General features: G+C 45.2%; 1 protein-coding gene across 2 annotated transcripts in view; it reads right to left on the bottom strand.

Annotated features, from left to right (window-relative positions):
- SPATS2L (spermatogenesis associated serine rich 2 like) overlaps window positions 1–23,144 on the bottom strand; it is a 121,661-nt gene that overhangs the window by 60,295 nt on the left and 38,222 nt on the right. Inside the window, exon 1 of one of the 2 annotated variants that reach the window (XM_023759944.1) lies at window positions 11,101–11,161. The exons of the other annotated variant lie outside the window; for it this stretch is intronic. Within the exon in view, the coding sequence (XP_023615712.1) occupies window positions 11,101–11,139 (39 nt within the window). The 5' untranslated portion in view covers window positions 11,140–11,161. Of the gene's footprint in view, window positions 1–11,100; window positions 11,162–23,144 lie in introns of those variants that run through there. 2 annotated transcript variants of the gene reach the window in all.

Below are 23,144 nucleotides of genomic sequence, written 5' to 3'. Positions count from 1 at the left end.
GGAAGTAAAGATGGTCTAGGTGCTGTGACAGGGGGGTCCTGACTCTAATCTGGACAGTCAGGGAAAGTCCCCTTCCAGGCCTTGGGGCTCATTTAAACTGAGGATGAGGGGTCGGTCAAGACTGAGACAGGAGAGGGGGGACTTGGAGAGGAGGTTGGAGGGTCCCGGGAAGGGTACGCACATCTATGATGGGACAGGACCGAGGGACTAGAAGCACGTTCAAAGGAATGAAGCCCCAGGCTCGATGGAGCATCATGGAATCTTACAAGGAAGGAGATGTCAGATGCAGTTGGATCAATGAAGGACGGTGCAAAAGTGGGCAAGGCCCTGCTGGCCATCCTACAACCTTGAGCCTTATGCTAAGGGCGAGCCACTGAAGGGTTTTCCTCAGAGCAGTGTGACATTCACGCATTTGAGAAGGGCACTGTGGCTTCTATGCGGATGACTTAGAGGAGAGCAAACGGATGGAGCTAGGATTCTAGAGCAGATTTCGGAGAAGAAGGCGGACCAAGATGGTGCCGGGTGGAGAATGACTCACAAATTACTGGGGAGGCAGTGAATGACTCGTGTTTAACTAGAGGTGAGGACGGAGGAAGACAGGGACTCTGGATGGCTCCCAGGTTTGTGGCGGGAACATCTGTTTACCTGGACAGTGGTGTCATTTCCAGAGAAAAGGGGTAATGAGCACCACGCACGAAGGGAGGCGTGCATGTCCAGGTATCTAGGCAGCCATCGGATCTTGCAATCTGAGCTCCAAGCATGACCTGAGCCAGGGACACAGGTTTGGGCGTCAAACAGTGGTTCTCAGCCCTGGCTGCAAACCGGAGTAACCCGGTGAGTTTGAAAAATATACCCAGACCTGGGTCCTGCCTCAAACAATTAAATCTGGGCCTGGACACTGATTATCTTTTAAGTGTTCCTAGTGCTTCTAATGTGCATCAGAATTGAAAACCACGAGGGAGAGACATGAGGGAAGTCACAGACAGGTGAGGGGCAGTGTGGAAGGAAGAGAGGTGGATGGGACAGACCTCTTTCTCGTTATAACCACTCGCCACCAACTAATTTACCTGAGCGCACTACCTGCTCATCCACATCTTTCATTATTTATGCATGACTTCAAAAATATCGGTTCTCGTTTACAACAGTTTTACCTTGCGAGAGGTTAGTCTAGTGACCTACTGCCGAGTAACAAGTCACCCCACCACTTTGTGGCTTTAACACAGCAATCCCTCTCCTGGTCTTCAATGTTTCTGTGGGTCAGGAATTCGAGAGGAGTTTGCTGAGTGGCTCTGCTTTGGGGTCTCTCACCCGGGCAGGTGGAGGGGCTGGTAAGGATGGGGAGAGGGATGCTGGTGCAGCTGGGGACCGGCTGGGCCTCTCTCTCCATGTCCGGGTGGCCTCTCCTCATGGGCTGGTCTGGGCTTCCTCACAGCATGGCGGCCTTAGAGCAGATTGTGCATCGGGCAGCCCAGAGCTGCAGCCACCGTCCCAACCAGTGAGGAAGACGCCGAGTCATCTGGCTGCATAAGCCACACAGGGCCACCTCCCTCCTGCTATCCTGGCCGCCTGGCTCCAAAAGCCCACCCCGCTCCCAATCGAGGGAAGGGGCATACCCCCACCTGTAGATGGGGATGCTGCTGTGGCCACTGGAGAATACAATCTGCCTCAAAGGGTTCAAAACAACTACCACCTAGATTTCTTCCCATCAACTCTGGGTCTAGACCAGTGGCTCTCAACCTTCTGGCCCTTTAAATACAGTTCCTCATGTTGTGACCCAACCATAAAATTATTTTCGTTGCTACTTCATAACTGTAATGTTGCTACTGTTATGAATCGTAATGTAAATATCTGATATGCAGGATGGTCTTAGGCGACCCCTGTGAAAGGGTCGTTCGACCGCCAAAGGGGTCGCGACACCCAGGTTGAGAACCGCTGGTCTAGACTTTGTCAATTCACTAAACTTTTGAGAGAGAAAAATAATTTAACAGTTGTTATAACACTAAATGAAAATCGATAGCATCAAAAAGCCATATAACATCTTTAATTCCTAAAAACTTGATGTGTCAAGCAAGAGATACATACTCAAATGGGCTTTTGTCCTATCTAAAAACATCACAAAATTGAAGTCTGATAACCAAAGTATCTTAAATCTTGTAATTGAAGATTTGTCTATGATACATTTTTCATAGCAGAATTCTTACCTTTAATCTGACACTTGCAGGACACACACACACACACACAGACACACACACGCACGTGTATATATCTCAAAAGGTTGCTATTAGTAGCCGTTGCCCCTCTAATCTCCATTGAAACAAGCAGGGGCTTCATACACATTTCATCTCGCCCATCTGGCACGCACGCAATCCTGCCTGTTTTCTCTAATTGTGCTTGATTCTTCCTGTTTCCCCAGAACCACTAGTTAGACTTGCACATAATTTAGGGCAGCGTGAGCCCCTGAGGCCACGGGAAGTCTGTTTCCAGCCAGCCTGCTACACCCACACAGTTTAGGACCTCGGTAAATACCTTCTCTGGATGAAATCCATATTTGAATTTATTAGTGAAGACACAAAAGGCGACATTCTTTTTTACAAGACATTTGTTTCTGGTATTTTAATCAGAATGGAAAAGAGAGCTTTAATTTATCTTCCGCTTCTAACTTAAGACTATTCAGTAAAAACCTCTTCTTTTGGAATTTAAGGCCTCTGCTTGGCTGGGGGGGAGGGTAATTATCGACGCCCACTCTCCCTGTGGCTGTTTTGCCTCATCCATTCACAGGACTTTTTCAGATCAACAGCCCCATTAAAGGGTAAGTCACTAAATACCTGCTAAGTCAATTGCAAGAGTAAAGGAGTTAATTACCCGTTAGTCGATGCCAGAATGAAGGAGTTAAGTTAATCTCCCAATTACCTCAACCTTGGCTATTTCCTCACAGTGGCATGCAGGAAGGGGACCCTTTGAACACCATGGAGACTAGGAACACACTCTCTTTTTGGAAGAAGTGTATTTGTTCACCCACATATCTTTTTTATTTTATTTTAATAGGATTTACCAATTAAAAAAAGGCATGCTAGCCCGGCCGGCATGGCTCAGTTGTTGAGCATCCACCTAGGAACCAGGAGGTCATTCGGGTTTGGTCCCAGTGGGGACATGCAGGAGGCAGCCAATCAATGATTCTCTCTCGTTGATATTTCTCTCTCTCTCTCTCTCTCTCTCTCTCTCTCTCTCTCTCTCTCTCTCTTTCTCTCTCTCTCTCCCTGCCTCTCTGGAATCAATAAAAAAATATATATTTTTAAAAATGAGACTCCTAACTTCCTGGCCCTGAAAGTTGAGAAGACTCCCCTCTACCAGTGGCAGCATGGCTCAGCTTATTAAGGGAAAGGAAAGTCTAGAGTTTGTATTTAATTTACTAATTACTTTAGAACAGTGGTTCTCAAACTTTTTATTAATGCCTTTCAATAAACATAAATCACTTATATGTTTAAATTCCCAAACAGGCATTTCAATTTCCTTTCTACATAAAATATTTCGTTGCCCCTTCATGTTGTGTGGCTATGGAAACCTCCCACTATGGAAAGCCCAGGGGACCGACAGTCCCGCTGTCACCCCATGGGTCCACTGGTGCCTCGGTATCCACGCCACCCCTCTCCCCCTCAAGGACGCCCCAGCCAACACCTGGGGTGCTGGGGTGCTGGGGAAACCTCCTGTCTGGGGGATGAGGGCAGCTCCGGCCCAAGGACTCCCCAGCAGCCTGCAGAAACTTTCCTAGAACCACGCTGCCAGTTGAGACTGCCTCCCCAACTTTCCTTTCTTCTCCCTCTTCCTGCAAAGATGTAAGGCCTGCATGGAGGTCTCACCCTACCTGCCTGTGCTTCCTTCCTCTCGGTTTTTCTTTTGTAAGCACTCACCTGCTCCCCCTGCCCCCAAATCTGTTCCTCATCTAGCCTGATCTTGGCGTCTTGGAAGACTCAAATGAACACAGATATGCTTCTTCCACAAATGTGCTTGTCCCAAGCCATCTTAACGCATGCCCCACTCCCTCTTCCTGTTGTCCTAATAGCTGAGAGCCACCAGTATACAATCTTGGCTCAATCATTTACCTACATGTTGAGTAATAAGTATTTGGGGACATGAAGTCTATGATATTACTGTTACAGGAGCTATGAAGTACACAAATAAATTAAAAAGTCCATTTGTTTTATAAGGAGCGTGTAATCAAGTTGTGGAGAAAGCGCTCACAGAGAAAAAGTGTTTTCAATAATAATACCACACACAGTATACTTTCGAGTGTCGCATTCATCCGTTCAGCTGTCTACTGATCTAATCTATCTCGATAGGATTTTAGTGCTCAGGGTCTGAAGAGAAGAAACCATTGCGGTCGTCTCATATTTTCATCTGTAAAAATTGGATAATTTAATGTGAAGGATCATCATGAGAGATAACTAGAATGTTGGTGAAATACCCATAAATTCCAAGGGATGGCCAACAGAGGGAACTTCTTCCTGCTGCCAAGGTTTCAATTTTGGTTGCGCTCTTGTATTCTTTAGCATTAATCATCTATGTTATATATACATCTCAGCCTATGTATATATACACAGTGCAGAAAGACTACAGGGAAAGGCTGGAAGGAGAGAGGGCAGGAGAAGCAGGATAGAAACACTGAATTCTCATCGTCTGGCTGCGAAAAAGCCAGGCCATGCTAGTCCCACAAGAGTGGATTCCTTCTCGTCCCCTGAAAGGGATGCTGACATTTCCACTTATTCATTCAGTTCCTTTAGACTCCTTGTCAAATCTCTTTCTCTTCCAGTTGCCAAGCAACAAAAACAGCAAGCTCTGTACATAAGCATCAGGCAACGACTGTTGTCAAACGTCTCTCCTTTCTTTGAGAGGGGAGCGTAATGGCCTTTCCTATGAGAAGATGGTGACAAGAACCTGCCGGCGGGAAACCGGAAAGCTGCGTGTGGCTTGGTGGTCTTGCTGTTGGAATTCCAGGCCTGGGCGACACTGACTTAAACACCCTTAAAAACTCATGACGTTAAAATGTGCCCCCAAAGCTTGCACATCTGGTCTTCTAAAACAACTGCATATCATTAAAACTTGTCCCGAGTCCCACAAAACGAATTCTCTGTTCAATGGAGTTAGTACTTCAAAGCTGGCGATGACAGGATGGCGGGTCTCTTCTGTACTTTCTCTGATGCTGCTGAAACCTCTTTAATCAAATGCTTGGGTTTTTTCTGACCAGACCCCGCCCCAGGAAGACTTGAACTATATTTGGTGCTTTGTGAAATAGACCGAGGCAGTTCCAGGAAAAGAGAAATGGGACATAGGCTCCCCTTTTGTGGACAGAGGGGGACACAGCCTGTCCAGTCACCGGCAGAAATGCTGAGATGACCCCTCCCTGCTCCCACTGTGGACAAGAGGCTCTCCTGCCTTTGCGCTTCCTCCCCCATTATTTTAATGACTCCATGTGATTACTGTTCACAGCCCCATTTACCTCTGTAACGTGAACAGCTATAAAAGCTGTTCACAGGAAGGGGCCCAGCTCTGCGAGGATATTCTCGACCGAGCTATTCCTCATTCCCACAGCATGTTTTCTAGTCCGAGGCTCAGCAATAGTTTGAGAAAGTCTGAGAGAGTCGAATCCAGTTTCATGTTCTTTTTCTTTTTGTTTCACCTCCCTGCCCCCCTCCACCGGCTCCCACCCCACCCCAAACCTTCACTATGCTGTTGTCTGTGTTCATGGTTCTTTTTCTTACTGGGGTTTTTAAATTTTGTTTTCTTTCTAATCTCAGTTCCATGTGAATCTATATTTTGAGTTCTACACAAAATGCTAACTAGAGCTCCTTTTCCATTTTTAAATTGTAAAATAAACAGATGAGCTCCCCCGGATGCGGCGTAGTTTATACGATTAGGAGCTCATAAAGCAGCTCCACGTTTATTACTGCATTTGATGAGTTTGTCGAGTAGGTGTTATTATTATTATACCCAATCTACAGAGGAGACAACTGAGGCCCGTACAAGGTAAGTGACTTGCTCCAGGCCGCTCAGCTAATAATTGGGGAGCTAATATCTCTGCTTCTGTCTCCAACCTGCACAGTTTCCCCACGACGTGTCCTCCCTGGAGCTTACTTCCCAAGTGTTCTGGGTTCTCTAGGGTGATTTAGGGTTTAGTTCTCAGTCCAAAGCTGGACACCCAGGAATATTAACCCCATTCTACACACGAGGAGCCCCTTTACTTTCCATCACCAAATCTTATTGCTGAATTGTGTTCTATTTAAACTGATTTATAATAACGCTTGAAAATACCTAACTAAAATTTTTATTTTGTTCATTCTAGTTCCAGTAATCCTTTCATACTCAGTTGAGAATTACATCTAAAATTTTATAAATCAGTTTGGCCTGGTTACCCTAGTGTTTCATATGAGAAGTAATGAAATAGTGACTGAGTCCTATTCTTAGCTTCTCTATGATTTTCCAATGTTGAATTTCATTAAAAATATGTCATTTAGAAAAGAGCTGTAAGTGAGCATGCCCTAAATATAAGATCCCTCATTAGCCCAAATATTTGGTTCTGGTATCTCTCCTTAACAAAATGACACATGAGGATCCCTTCCTTCCTTCCTTCCTTCCTTCCTTCCTTCCTTCCTTCCTTCCTTCCTTCCTTCCTCCCTCCCTCCCTCCCTCCCTCCCTCCCTCCCTCCCTCCCAGTTTTTTCTTTAATTTTTTTGTCATAGTGGAATATGACTAGTTACACACCAAAAGACATCGCTTGTTATTATGAAACCTACGTGAGAACAACTGCATTTGGTAAGCCTCTCGTAAACACGCTGCTTTTTTGACAGAATCACCTAGGTAACCCTAGTTTCTGATTCTAGAAGCAATTTAAAACTTGCTTTACTTAATAGCAAAGAGAGGACTAAAATGAGATGACATTGCCATTAACCATTAACCTGTATCTCCTTTTCAAGAAGGCTTGCGATTTCGCAAATAGCGCGAGTGAGACATGCATCTCTAAAGAACTTAGCTACTCAAGCAGGCATGTCCGTACATTTGTTACCCACGCATCTCACTGCTTCTAATTGGGGGTCACCCAGGTGAAAGGCCCCGCTCCTGCCCCGGAGCACATAACCTTCCCAGAGGAGACAGCTAACACTCACAGTGCAAGGAGTGCTGTCTGCAGGCGGAATCCAGAAAACCCCACCGAAGCCAAAAGAAGGGTGGAAGTGCAGATGATCCAGGTGAGGCGGAGGGAAGGCGAAAGGAGGGATCTGAAAGGCTCAGGAAACGGAGGGAGTGAGGGTTGGGCCCCCCCGAGAGAGAAAACTGCCTTTGCCAAGTGCTGGAGGCCGGGAGCTGCTGCAGGGTGTGGAGAAGAGGCAATAGATAAAGGCGTAAAGTAATGGGGTTTGGGTCACACAGGAGACTGATCACCCAGGTCACACCAAGGAGACTGAACTTTGACCCCAACAATATTTCCAATTTAAATCCTTACAGTTACCGTCCAATAATATAAAGATATTTTAAAATGAAACAGAGTATCAACTGTAAATTTCAGCTGTCTTGGATATTAAACCTTGAGTTATTAGTTTCTCCTTTGAATGAAAAGCTGCCTGAGGACAGAAATTATTTCCTCATCGAAGCACCTACTCCTTTCCAACTCATCTGACAGTGGGCCCACCAGGCATAACTGTGGGCGCATTCCATTGCAAGGCCTTTATCGAGTATTTCATTTCCCACAGCGCTTGGCTGGACATCGTATAAGAACTCTACATGGATCTGTTCTCAGACCTCTCAAAGCTTATACTTTAGGACTTAAGAACAATTATTCTTAATTTTCAGAACTAAAATATCACTGCTCTGTGTGACAGATTGAGAAACAAAGTAATCACAAAAGGGCCATGAAAGCTAATAACTAAAGGAAATAAACGTACTGAAAATAAATCAATGTAAAATTATAAGTGATCAGAATCTTCAGTTGTTTATGATGATTTATTTTATTGAGCTGAGAAATCTATTAACCTTTTGACCCAGGAAGACGGAATTTACTAATGGAGCTGGCGGGGCTCTGCTGCCATTGTCACGCGGATTGATAATATTTACAACATCAATATCACCCTCTTTCAAAATAATGCCAAGCTTTCCATCAGTTTCTGAAGTGGGATGGCGGGAACACCACCGACTGCTCATCTTCCTGTGCGCATGTGACATGGAGCAGGGCGGGAAGATAAGGGGGTGCCGAAAGCAACGCACGAGTGTTTACCCTGAGCCTCGGAGTGCACGCCACAGACCAGCCACGTTCCCCTCACTGGCTGGGCGCCACCTTTGTTCCGAGCAAGATCTCTCTGACTGCGGAGACGACCATCCTGGTCTGCCCAGTAGTTGTAATTCGCAGGGAATCGATTGCTGAGACCCTGATGTGTAAAGTGTGTTTCCTCCCCACAGCCCACCTGCAGGAGCGGCTCCCCCCAGCGGTCAGCAGGCATTAGGAAAAGGGGGTCTTCGGTCAGCGCCTGGTGCTGGGCCCAGTTTTCCCCCGAGTGTGTGACTGTCGGTCAGGGAGAATCTGAAGCCACGATATAAAAGGGGCGCATCTTTCTGCTACTGCGCGCTCAGTAAAAACGTGGAGCGTAGCATGGGATACAATGGATAAAACACATGCACCCATTTTTACGGTAACACGTACAACTGCAAAGAAATTGTATGTTGGCGGAAGTTGGTTTTGATCGTGTCCGCAGAGATTTGGGGTGACCAGTGTGTTCTGACTTTGAGCTTCGCCTCAAGCCTCTGTGACCTCACCAAACAGGAAGCCCACTTATTGTGAAGATTTAGAAAACATGTAGCATAGCTGCCGACAAGCCACGGTGAGCGTTCAGCTGAGCCAGGGTGAGCTTTTAGGAAATATCACTCTGACTCATGCTTCTACTTGCAACCTTTCAACAGCTGCTTCTGCCCTTTGAATAAAGCCCTTTGTGGCTGTGTCTCAGGCTTTGCACTCAGCGAAGCCCGCGAGTCCTTCTAAGAATAATGCCTTAAAATTCACGAAATAAAGCACATCCGATTACAAAGGAAACCCCTCCTGCTGAAGTAAAGTTAAAATATTAACGAACAGACACATTCATGCTGCGGTAATATGTCCACATCCAACAACACGGTGAAGTGCAGGCCCCATAACCACAGCGGTGGTGAAGTAGTGATGCACTAACAATCTGCAGGAGATGTGCTGCAAATGTAACTGGACGTGAAGATACCTCTGATTTGCAGCTGTGAGAGTCACAGGGACTCCTGCTACTACTGGGGATATTTTTTCCCTTTGCCTACGTTCCTGACTGAAGGAAATGCTACATTTCATTCAGGTGTTAGTGAAGAAGAAAATGTATTTTTTCCCATCCAGGTTCACAGAACCTGAATTCCACCCACGGATCCATTAGAGGTACAGGAGCACAGGTAAGGCGCCAATATTCTCCCAGCACTGGCTCCTGCCTCACTCATCTCATCTCATCTCATCTCATCTCATCTCATCTCATCTCATCTCACCATCCCTTCTGCCTACCATACGGTGTCCACACCAACCACTTGCTCTTCAAACACATTCAGCTTACTTAGTCCACCTGCCTATCTGCTTTGGTTCTTCCCTCTGGGATGCTCTGCCCGTGGATCTGTGCATGGTTTCTTTCCTGTTGTCGTTATCTCAGCTCAAATATCACCTCCTCCAAGAGGGCTGCCTGACCAACAACATCTAAAGTGGCCGCCCCTCCCCCCAGCCCACCACCCTGCTTTCCTCATGGTAGTTGTCACTATGGGAAATGACTGTGTTCATACATGTTCTTGTGCTTATTCTCTGTTTCCCTCCGTAAAAAGCGAACTCCACGGGAGCAGGGACTCCTCTCCATGCTCAGTGCCATATCCCAGCATCTAGGACAGTGTCTGGCACAAAGTAGGGGTCTGATGCATCTTTGCTAAGTGAAAGGAAAAAAAGTAAGAACCCCACCAATGTCACTCCTCTCATCCTTCACTGTGTGTTTCAGGTGCTGTTGGGGCACAAAGAGACGAAAGACAAACTCCTGCCCTTAAGTAGTTTACAGACTAGTGGAGGCGGGAAGTGGCCACCTGGAAGGCAGAGAGAGTTCCCGCCCAGACTGTCTCTCTCTGCTGCATGACCAGGGGCAAATCTCTTCTGGGGCCTCCGTCCCCTGATGAATGGGTTCTCCATGGTCTTATATGGTCTATGGTTGATGATCATTAAGAGCTAACAGTGCACAGTAGCCTATGTGGCAAGTGAGGGGTTGTGACTGGTGACCCTAAGTAGAGGACAGTTCAAGAGGAGGACAAGGCTTGGCAGGACTCTGAAATGTAATCAGCCTCCAACAAACGAGGAGGGGGACTGCTGGCCATGAACTCTCAGTGTTGAACAGCTTTACAGGCTACACAGCACGACCCCTAGGCGAGGCTTCGGATATCTCTACACGAGACCATTTCTGAAGATGCAGCATAATACTCCAGCTCTTAGACAGTGGTTCTCAACCTTCTGGCCCTTTAAATACTGTTCCTCATGTTGTGACCCAACCATAAAATTATTTTTGTTGCTACTTCATAACTGTAATGTTGCTACTGTTATGAATCGTAATATAAATATCTGATATGCAGGATGGTCTTAGGCGACCCCTGTGAAACCATATTTTTAATGTTCAACCGCCGAAGGGGTCGCGACCCACAGGTTGAGAACCACTGTCTTAGAGGCAACAGCATGATGGTTAAGAGAATGGACTGTGGAGCGGCACCGCCTGGGTTCAAATCCCAGGTCTGGCGATGACTACCTATGTGAATTTAGACAAATTACTTCTCTGTCTCAGCCCCTCCTCTGTGAAATGAGAATAACAACAGTATTAACTTTATGGGCTTATGGTCAAGCTTAAATGAGAAAATGAATTAATATGCTTACCAAAAATTCAGTAAATGGGACTTATGATTCCATTGAATGGTTTCCTAGTGTGTCAAACTTACTAAATATCCCCCCCAAACCATTTTTCCCTTCTTCCATTCCAAGTTGCACCAGCTAAGGACTACGTCATCCAGTGTGGAGCTTCTGCAACTTGATCTTACCTTCTCCTTGACATTCACATGAGGATTGAGTTCAGCCATCTTGGTTCTAGTGGAATGAGCCCTGTAAAGAAGGGGGAAAAAGATTAACTTTAAAGTTTTAAAATTGATTTCCCAATGTGTTATTTTTATGCTCTCTTCCAACCTAGTAAACAATTTCACTCTGACATAATCATAAATACCGTTGTGGAATGTAAAAATACTTTCAGCAAAGCACTTGTCTTATATATGTTCTAAAAGCAAGTTACGATAACTCTAGAAGAAAACGCACAATATTTTATTCATACTGAATTGACATGAAAAATGACAGACAGGTGGCTATGCACCCAAACTGAGTTTCTTCTTATTATGCAAAAGAAAGGTGGTCAGAGCAGTGAGAGGAGGAAAAGTGTACCTACATTAACTACGCATTGTCTTACAACCCTTACCGTCCCAAAGCTTTTATCAGCGGATAGGTAATATAACAAATATTTAGTGAGTCTTTCCTGCATACCAGGTATATTTATATCATGCACTTAAGGAAGGAAGAAACAGGAGAAATGATTCCAGATTTAAATATAAGAAACACTGCATATAATGGAGTTAAAACCTGCTTTTTCACTTACCAACATATCATGAACATCCATACCTTTACCATATTTTTAAAAAAATATATTTTTATTGATTTCAGAAAGGAAGGGAGAGGGAGAGGGAGAGATAGAAACATCAATGATGAGAGAGAATCATTGATTGGCTGCCTCCTGCATGGCCCCCATTGGGGATCGAGCCCGCAACCCAAGCATGTGCCCTTGGCCGGAATCGAACCTGGGACCCTTCAGTCTGCAGGTCAACACTCTATCCACTAAGCCAAACTGGCTAGGGCAACCATATTTTTAATGACCATAGATTCATGCTCCTGAGTTTCAAATGGACCCTTACAACTGCCCATAATCCTTCTGTTTCCCTAACTCTTAGTTTCCTGACTTGGGTGTCCAATCTTCTCTGGGAAGTGACCGGTGCTGAGATGTCTATTCTTAACATCGAGCTCAGGTGTTCTCTTCTCAACTGCTCTAAGTCGTTCACTGTTATGATGGAAGCTAGATCTTAAGTCTTTAACAGTTTCGATCTCTTTTTGAAATAGCATATAAATGACTTAAAATGAGTGAACATATTGGTTCAGATTAGCAGCTAGACAGGCTAAGATATCAATATACCACCTACTTGCATACTTATGCTTTTTGTAAATCAAGAACCACGGAAATGCTTTCCTATATTCTTTTTGTCTTTTGACAAAGAGTGTATCTAGAGTTGATACATTTTAGGGATAACTTGCAAAAATTCTTGGATTTCTCCCTATCCCTTCCTTCTTTTCTAATCCTCACCCGAGGACATATTTATTGATTTTAGAGAGAAGAAAGGAGAGAGAGAAACATCCATGTGAAAGAGAAACATCAATCGGTTGCATCCCATCCGCAGACTGAACCCACAACCTGGGCATGTACCCAGACCAGGAATCAAACTGGCGGCCTTTTGGTGCACAGATGGCGTTACAACCAATTGAGCCACACTGGCAGGGCCTCATCATTTTCTTCTAAAACTAGATCTTAAATAAACTATAAATTCCGATTCATTACCTTTTGTTGATTTTAGGACGAAAGCTTGGCAATATATAATCTTAACGCTAGTAACACTCAAATAGGAATCCTTATAGATATACTATTATATATTACCAACTATTAGAAGCAGTAAGATTTTCTTTTTATAACTTTCCACATGATAGAGCCACTGACAGACATACACGTGGGCATGGTGGCAGGAGAGACCTGCATACCCGATCCCCATGAAGGCAGCTCCTTCCCATACGCTCTGCTAAGGGTGCCCATCCCATTAAACACACCTCCCTTGTAAATAACTCCCAAATGGTACATTTCATATCCTCTGACTTGACATATGGGAGAAAGTAAATAACGAGCTGGCAAGGAATAGCGGAACTTCATCCTCATTTATTCCTGCCCCTGAGAGTTACTAGTAAAAGCCAACAGGATTATTTCCTGATTATCTGTATCAGTGAACAGAGATGACATGAGGCACAGGGACAAGTAACCAGGTGTTTCTGTTTAGAAGCCACACAGGAGAGGCAAAACCTCTGGTCAGTCATCACACTGCCCACAAGTCGGCCTCCAGTCGTGCTGTTCGATGACATGTGGGTGGTTGATTTTCTTCTTTACATGGGAGTTTAGGCATCATGTATACAGTTTATATTTTTGGTGTTTTTCTGTGTATTATAGGGTATGTGGGTGTGCAAGAGAATAAAGATGGGGGAGGAAGGGAGAGAGGGATGGAAGGAGGAAGGGAACCAATGAAAGAGAGAGATACAGGTTAAACCTATGAACTATAAAGGTTCGAAGGTGATGGCGGGATTTGGCGCTATTTCTTAGGATGGATCTGTGAGCCACATTCCTTTCATTAGACTAGATTAGCTAAATCTTTTGGAGACATCTAATCTTGCCTTTATAGGTGAAAACTGAGGGAAGTTTTGTGGTTTTTGGTTTGTTTGGATTTTTTTTTTGCTTTGATGTCTAGGATTTGGGTGTGTGGCGTTTTCTAAAGCTAGAGCGTTTTAATCCACAGAGGAATCAGGGAGGAGTTTCTGAGATCTGAGGAAGTGGAGGGACTGTATGGTGAGCTATATTCATAGGGTAAAACAAGGTGCGTATATGTATATTATCCATAGGAATATACATATATTTCCTTGGCAATTCCCTTTCTCTTTAACCTCAAAGTCTGACTCAGGGCAAGCTCTTTTTGGCACTGATGCCAGTAAGATTAATTACAACATTATTTTTTGTGTGGAAGGAAAATGCTGGCTATGAGGGTAGGATGAGGCTATTACAGGGAAGATAAGATAAAAAATAATTATAGGGAGCTGTTCTTTGCTCATTTTACTCCCTTAAATGTTCTTCTGCGTGGAGGGCTGCTTCTCCAGGCCCCACCTCCCCGTGACCTCCAATGCCCTCTGCAGTCCAGGCTTCCTGCAGGGGGGGACACAGAGGCCTGGGAAATCCGCCCCAGCTGTGGACACTAGATGAAGGATTTTAATGTAAAAAAAAAATGTACATTGGGTTTGCCTCAAAGAATTAGGAAGTTAAGTGACTAGACAGTCTAATTGGGTGCTACTATTCAGGACAAATGCTAGGGACACTATGGCACAGGCGGGGTTGATCTGCAGTGTGCCGAAGGGGCTTGCTGGGGTCTGTGGTCCTGTGTGGGCGCCAGCCCCTCAAGAAGACTCAAAAGCGCCCCTCGACCGGCACAGCGCTGCGTGCCCCTTACGTCTCTGGAGCCTCTCCCCGTGACAATGAACCTGTGTGTGAACCTGTGCTGTGCCCCTACTCTTGGGATTCTGGTGTCTACTATGAACTATATCGGGACCGTCGGAGCAACTCAGTCTGAATCTTAACCGTTAGACAGTTAAGGAGCTCTGCCTCTAGGAAACATATTGTCACCTTCCCCACTGACAGGCCCGAAGTTCAGCAACTTCAAACCCCAGTCCTCAGAGTCACAGACGCTGGGTTAACCTGAGACACCTATAACGCTGTGAGTGACAGATGTTCAGACCCAACAGAACTCCTACTTCCCTCCCATCATGCTTGGTTCACCACAGGTGACAGTGTGTCACTCCTGGACATGGGTGATGCCCATATCCCAACAGAGCTTGATCGCAAGAGCTGCAGGTCCACAAGAAGGGACTTCTGGTTTCTTGGGAAAGAATGTGGTTTCTAATCCCTATTATCACTTAAAACTGTTCTTGGAACCAACCAATTACTGAGGCCCAGCTATTCAAATCCACGATACATGTTCCAGGCATATAAAAAAATCCATATACAATTAAATAATCAGAAATGTAAGTCCTGATACTCATGCAACATTTCAATAGCTTAGGTATTATTTGAAATATTTTTCCTCTAAATTATACTTTATTTTTCGGTAATAACATTACCAACATATATAGCTGTCATCTAAGAAAATTGTTGACTGAAATTTTATTTATGAAATAACAGATTAATCTCTTCTTTCTAGATATATATCTTCCATCATCAAAAACATATTAGAAAAAAAATTCCAAAGAAAAGAATTTCACCATTTATCACCGATATATCATCTATACACTTCTCCAGTGGAAAATTAATACACCACAAATACGGTTGCCAACAATCACCTCATGCTCAAAGTTATGCAAACTGAGCTACTCGTTATGCAAATATTTTACTTAATATGCATTAATGCTAGTCATAAAATCTATTAGTCTATGACAAAGACAAATATTCTTTATAAAAACTAAAACTGAATAATACCAATTCTGGCAAATATGTTTATTTCACCATTTCTAATGAATACAATTCAGTGAAGTGTTATATATATGACAATCTGATTAACAGTTTAAAAAAGATATAAATTGATATTTCCCTTGCAATCATTTAAATATAAAAAAGTTAAAACAATGTACTGAAATGCCAAATTACTTGATGACTTCCCAATGTCTGTTTTTCCTCGTGTTTTATTATGCAGGTGGCGATAAAGTTTCACTTTTATTTCTCTGGAAACTATTACTGCTCTTAGATTCACTTTCGTGTTCTCAGGTATGACATCACTTTACTTGAATTGTGAAACCAGAGGAAATACACAAGAAAACATTTTAAAATAATGATTTAAAATAACAATTGCCACACGTATGGTGTACTTATAATGTGCCAGGCAACTAGGGTAGCAAAAGGCTGAAAATTCAACTTAAAAAAATAAAAGGTGTGGGTGTTGTCTCCAATGTACTAGGCTATTTCTCTGTGTGGACAAAAAAGAGGCCACATACTAAACCTGACAGGCTTGGGGGGTGGGGGTGGGGGCAGCCTGGTGAGCCTTACAAACTCGGAGACCAAAGGTTACCGCATAGGCTGGCCTGAACACGACATTCCTAACCAAAAGCGGGTCATGGTGCACGGTCACGTCCTAGGCTTGTAGCTTCCCTGACAAAGACCAAGGTTTACATTAAGTGAGCCTGCCTATGGTCTTCCGGCATCTAGGCATCTAAGATAATCACCGTTGGAATGCCCTAGTAATCCCTGTTCCAGACCCCTCAGGGCACACCTACTGCACCCAGAGCCCGAGACCTCACTGTTATCTTGTTCCCGAATTCCATCTCTATGTGCTGTAAAGGTTAATTGCTAACCATCCTGCAGCCACCAATGTGAAAGGAGTGTGTCTCCCGGGTTTCCTCTTCATCCACTCCTGGAGATTTCCATGCTTTGCTTTCTCCCACCTCCCCAATCCACCACCAATGGATTTCATGTAGCCCTCCCTCCTTAGGCCTCTTCCTTTGATTCTAATGTAGAAGGAAGCAGTAAAACTGCCTTTCTCTGGATGGAGCATTTCTTCAAGCCCTTGAGATTTTGCTTCCCGGCAATTGTTGTCAGTTTGGCTCAAATAAACTCATACAAATTCTCTTCAGGTCTGGCTGTTTTTTATGTTGACATCTGTAGGATCACCTTGAAACGGGCCAAGGACGAAGTGTCCTGTCCCCTAGCACCACCATGGGTGCTGGCATGCCAGCTGAGAGAGAGTGTCCTTCTATCAAAGCGGGACTTTGTCTACATTTACCATTATGTAGGTTTTCTGCTGCTTAACTTTTCCATTGCCTAATCTCTCTCCTCTTTGATCCCCTCTGCCCTTTCCCTCTACTCCTTTGCTGTTCCTTATCTGGTCTTAAGTACTGAGGTCTCATATTCCAAGTGCTCTAGCTCTCTCTTCTGGGGCTGAATTCCCGGTTCAATAAAGTTCCTGTGCAGTGCCTGCTCCTCAGAGGGAAGTTGCTTTAATTATTAGGAATGAGGACACATAAGCAATGAAACACGGAATGATGACTGCAATACGGTTTTCATGTGAAGATATTTACCTAAACTTGTTTGTTTAGTTGGGGAGGGAAATCTCAAGGTTGCATATTTATTCAAAGACGATTCAATGCACCAAACCCACTGTTAGAACAACTTCACTGAAAAGCATTTTAAGGGCAAATGTCAGACAAAAATTTCACATTTGAAAGCCCTGGCTCTGCCTCTTTAGAAAAGCAGGGTTAGCTTTTGGATTGGAAATGTCACTGCCTACTAAGTCCTTTGTGGGGGGAGAAAGAAAATGGAATGTTTTATTTAAACAGGTCATTAACAGTCAATACTCTTTTGAAAAGGCCTGCTTCCAGGGCCAGATAAAAGCTCGCAATCACTAAGAATATCACTGGAGCACATCTAGGGCAAGATGTGCTGATGCGGCTTCAGACCTTCCTGGGAGCCAGTCTTCACTCACAGCTCTAAGTGCGGCGCGGGAGGCACGGCCCTCGGATTGGACGCCCTTGTGTGCCGCACACGGAGGCCGAGAGCAGCACGGAGCACACCAGGGCAGGCCCGCTTTGAATTTTCCATCTTAGTGCTGCCAAATGCGTATGAATGAAGATTAACCATTTTTGCATAAAGTGACAAACCAGCTCCCCACGGCAGCAGAATGCAAATGGGAGCGAAAGAGCAAAGGACAGCGAAAATAAATGCATGGATCTCACCCCGCGTGCAGAGGGGAGGGCGCGTGGAGGCTCCATTCGCATTCATCCACGGCATGATTTTTCTATTTAATTTGAAATTATTTTATTTTGTAGGTCTCTGACGGTTTGAGAATATAAATAAGTGTCTTTTTTTTTTTTTAAGTGACCCGACACTGACTCTGCTTCTGATGGCCGGGCTTTTAAGCAAACATGTGTTTCCATAGAGATGGGGGCGACCCGGGCCTGGGGCAAGTAGCCACTTGTATCAGCAATTCAATTATGCTGGGTTCTCTGAAGATGCTATGATGTCAGCTCAAGTCTCTAAAACAGAGCCATCCTTAGACATGTCTCGGGAAAGGTGAAGTGGCCACATTGTGAGGTTCGGGAGAATAAATCCCACCCTCTCCAAGCACACCGTAACAGGCTGGCAGACCCCCACCCCCACCCCCACCCTCATCCCCCCACCCCCACCCGCTGAGCAAATCCCAAGTCCCAGAGGGGTCCAGACAAAAGACCAAGCACAGTTCTCCTTGCATCTCACCACACAGTCCCCAGACGCTGAAAAGGGAATATTATGCCTACCCCTTCCTTCTTTCCCTCCCCCACCTCCCAGCTAGCTCCGGGCAATTCCTACAGAAAGGGCAATGCTTTTTCCTCTGATGTGACATTCAGTTACTGAACAGCCACCACGGGCCAGGCTCTCTGGGGAATTCTGGCAATGGTTACAAAGTAACACTTACTGAACTCTTACTGTATACCCGCACTGCTCGAAGCCCTGTCCATGTAATAACTCATTTAATTCTCCTTATCACCCTAGGAAGTTCATTATCCTCATTTTATAGAAAAAGAAATGGAAACACAGATAGCTAAGTACTTACCCGAGTCCCACAGCTAGAAAGATGCTAAGCTGAGGACTGAGCTGGACCTCCTGGTCCAGAGCTCTTGCCCCCAAAGGAGCTCATATGGTCGGATGGAGACAGACATGGACAGGAAAACACAGAAGGGGCTGAGGAAACGAGAGTTGGAATGGACCCGGCTCAAGGTTCTGGGCAGAGCAACACCGGGGCTGTGATTTGCCCAACTTGCAAGTCTCATCTCAGAGACCTGGTACAGCCCAGGGCTAGAGGCAGGCTCGAGGTGGTGAGGGCGTGGGGAGGGGGGAGCTGTCTGCTTTAAAAAACTTTTTGTAGCTTCTTTTTAAGGATAGCGCTGCACATTCATCTCCAACGAGAACATGCATTGTGGTTCTGCAATGAATCTCTGGACTGGCCAGGAACCATCCTGAGAAAACCTGGCAGACAGAGGCGCCACGTCCAGAGCCAGCTCTGGGGAAGGTGGCTCATTTGTTACGGAATAAACACGAGCTAGAGGAAGCCCTCATCTCTTCAGAGCACATTCTGGCTTCAACAAGCTCCCGGCATTCCTGAGTCATTAAGCCGGGAGTCTCCTGGAAAACATTTAATGATTTTCTCAAAGCAGCAGAGCGGCCGGGTCCTTCCTGCTTCCTTGAAATGCCACGGGCGCTGCTGACTGCAAACAGCCTATGATGTACTAATTCACACGAGGAGAGCAATGCTAGGGGATGAGGCAGAGCCTGGACATCCAGCGACAGAGAGCTCTGCAGCCAGCCCCCCGCCTGCCTCTTGCCCACCCCCTACTGTGCCGCCTAAGATTTTCCAACAAAATTAACCTCAACTCACTGTTTCAGGTTTCCGGGAGCTTCAAGTGAGGGTTCCTAGTGCACGGCCCGGCTACTGGCTTTCCCAACAGGCAAATCCGCCTTGCTCCCCAGCTGGCCTCCTTTATCAACCTGCACGTCCTGTGACCAGTCAGTCATCTCAGAAGTGACGCAGACGGAGTCGGGCACCTGGATCGGTGGCAGGATCCTGGGTGTGGCTGAGCAACCAGCTGCTGGCCTCAGCCACCTGAGGCTCAGGGGCTCACCTTCAGGGAAACCTTTTTGTAAAACTGCCAGGGCTTCTGTCTGCAGGCCCGTAAGTGAATGCCCAGCTCTTCTTCTTCTCTTGGGAAAGACACGGTTTTAAGAATGAGTTTGCAACCTTTACATCGACTGCCCCAGAGGCTGAGATAGTGCAGGCTGGGACTGCAGTCACCATTCCAAAGGTCATTCTCTGAGTGTGGTCTTGGCTGAGGGCCTGTAATCTTCCGGTGACACCAGCACAGGCATCGCAATCAATTAGCAAACATTCCGAGCACGGCACCCCGAGGCTCGCTCTTCCGAAACCTGTTCCTGTCTGGACTTCCCTGCAAGTATCCACTGGCTGGTTTTGCACTAAATGGATAATGTCCTACCACGTCCAGGGGTGTATACATTGTGTTCGGGATCATGCTGTCACTCAAAGGAATGAAGTTCTCACGGTGAAATGTCCAGTTTCTGCCACTGAACAGCTAGTGTGAGGAGCATGGGGGTGGGATAACTATTGAGGGGCAGAATGGAGAAGGTTTTCTTATGCCTCCTCTACCTGTCGGCAAGTTAGTCCTATATATGTCATTTGTTTTCTGTTTTGTTTTGTGTTTTTAAAAAAAATATATTTTATTGTTTTTTTACAGAGAGGAAGGGAGAGGGATAGAGAGTTAGAAACATCGATGAGAGAGAAACATTAATCAGCTGCCTCCTGCACACTCCCTACTGGGATGTGCCCGAAACCAAGGTACATGCCCTCGACTGGAATCGAACCTGGGACCCTTGAGTCTGCAGGCCGACACTCTATCCACTGAGCCAAACCGGTTGTGACATTGATGTTTTAAAAACTAACATGTAAGTTCAACATGTTCTTAGGCGGTATTTCTCTGTAGGGTAAGGCTTGCTTGGTCCCCATCTCACTAACCACTCATGGGCAAAGTCAGTCAGGAAGTCCCTATAGCATCGGTTTTAACTAAGGTGCCTCTTTCAAAAGCCATAGTATCGTGGGCCCTTACATGATGGCAAAAAGGAAACACTGCCTATTTTCTGCTATTTAGATCCCCCTTACTTATATGATAGAAAAAAAGTAATTACAATCTAACCAACTTTAAATCCCAACTTGGCCTCTTACTCCTTTGGGGATTTGAGCAAGTTACTCAACCCTTCCATGCCTTCGTTTCCTCATCAGTAAAATCAGAGCAATCACAGTTAACCACTGCATCGGGTGGTGATGAGGATGACATGAGTTCACACCTGAAAGCGATTCACACAGTGCTTGACACGCAGAAAGTGCTGCAACAGAATCAGGTAACCATTCTCCTTAGATTCTCCACAGCCTATGCGGCTGCTTGCCCACCATCCTCATACTGTAGCTGGGGAACTAAGCCTTGGGACTGACGGTCCTGCGCCTGGGCAGTGATGGAGGTGGCCCTGGACACATAACCCTGAGCACAGGTAACCCTCCAATGGCGGTGCTCTTCCCTCCCCACCGCCACACCCGACTGCGGCATTGCCAGGGGGGTAGACACTCTCAGGGCCCTGTGTCCACAGGGTCATTGGTTCCCTGTGGTCTTAAAACTTATCGGGCGCAAGCAAAGTCCATGCAAAACCATGACCCCTCTTCCCTGCAGACCGGCTCGGAAACCCATGCCAGGTCCCGGGTTCCTGCCTGTGGCTCCCAGATCTGATCAGTGCCGTAGTGACCCACTTCATAGCGAAGGTGCTGGCCTTTGGGAGACAGTACACAGTTACCACATAGAAAGAGCAAAGCTCAAAGGACGTTCTGCAGCTACTAAGAGAACCACCTACAAACGACGAAGTCTCTTCACACATTCTCATTTCAGGTAATGGGATCAAGACGGGTAGAGAGAGAATTAATATGACTCTCATGTCCTTGAGTTTATTCTAATGCAATCACAGATAATAAAAACTCATTTCGACCATTTTATGACATGTTCAAAATTCGAGAGGTCATATTTACTATCTTAAGTGAATTTCATTTCAATTTCTCACTGTAATACAAAATGAAATTTGCCACCTGAAATATGCTGTTTAGGGGGAAATGAGAAATACTTTAAAATGCTTCAAATATACAAGATATTAATAGACTTACTAAATTACAAAAATAATTCCTTTCTTTCCAAAAGCCTGTCTCTGATAAATTCCACTGCTTCTTTCTCTTTTCCAAAGCACCTAGTAGAATCCCTTTGGCAATTAAATGTTCAATAAAGACATCTGGGAAAAGAGGAATAAATGTCCTCTCATTTTATTTTTCCTTTCTTGGTTGCAACAAGTCTTTAATAATTTATTCTCCTGTTTTCAACACCTAGTACTGGGGTCCCATTCTAAATGCCACCATTTATAACCAGCACTGTCAAATGCTGTCCTAGCCACGGGTCTACACCCACTCCAACCCTCCTTCTCCCCCTCCCCTGTGTCTCCAGCCCTGCAAGGTTTAGTCATTCTCAGAGTCAAGGTCTAATCACGAGCTCCGAAGTCCCCCACATCTTCCTGCGTTAAGCCCCATGTACCCTTATCTTTAACCAGGTAACTTCCCCAACTTCTTCTACTTATTTTATTTCTTAATGATTAGCCTTCATTGCATTAAGGAGAACCCAATCACTGGACTAGCCTATGCTCTGTTCAAAACAGAAAAGACTGAAATTTTACCTTTTCCATGGAGTATGAGAAAACAAAAAATAATTGGTTTCCAACCCGATGCTAAACATATTTAACCACTAATCTCGCCTTTATATGGATCTTTATTGCTGTGGACGACATGTGCGTGCGATGGGTTCTCAGTCAGCCTTCTCCTGGCCTGGCTGCCTTCTCCTTGGTTTACAGCAGAAAAGGCCCAGGCACAGACACCTCAGCCTCTACTTTGCACTGAGCTCCAACCTGCCTATGGCTCCACTCACACTGCGGGACGTTCGGAAAGTATCAAATGCTCAGGATGGCCTATAAGCCTTAGCGATATGAAGTTTAATCTCCTCCAGAGATGGAATAAATCAAAACTATTTCCCTACAAATATTGCACAGGCCTCTCAAATAAATATAACGGCATAGATTACTTCCCTCTGGAAGACTTTCTGTTAGTCACCCAATTTACCTGGAAGCAGTTCTGAGGTGTAAATGTATTAGGTTTTGATCACTTGTTGATATAAAAGATCCATCTCTCACAGCCTTGATCCCATGAATACCGTTCTTGGCAGGCTGATAAGAGACAAGCCAGCAGTGCTATCTGACTGTTTACGAAGGCTGAACATCTCATCTCGTCATCCTGCTGCAGAACACGCCTGTGAGTCAGTGTGCTCCCCGTGGGCCGGACACTGTATGCGGAGGGACATCCGTGTATGTGTCCCTATGGGAAGTAAAACTCAATGCCTATTCTGTCTTTCTTTTAATTAATTATTTTCATAATTAAAAAATTTTTTTCAATTAAAGTTGACATACAATATTATGTTAGTTTTGGGTGTACCACACAGGGGTTAGACATTGATGTCACTTAAGAAGTGATCTCCCAGGATAAGTCCAGTGCCCATCTGACTCCATGCGGAGGGACTA

Source organism: Myotis lucifugus, unplaced genomic scaffold, assembly GCF_000147115.1.
Source record: "Myotis lucifugus unplaced genomic scaffold, Myoluc2.0 scaffold_3, whole genome shotgun sequence".
Taxonomy (NCBI): Eukaryota; Metazoa; Chordata; class Mammalia; order Chiroptera; family Vespertilionidae; genus Myotis; species Myotis lucifugus.
The sequence above is the reverse complement of the archived record's forward strand: the minus strand, read 5'-3'. Positions and strand labels throughout refer to the sequence as shown.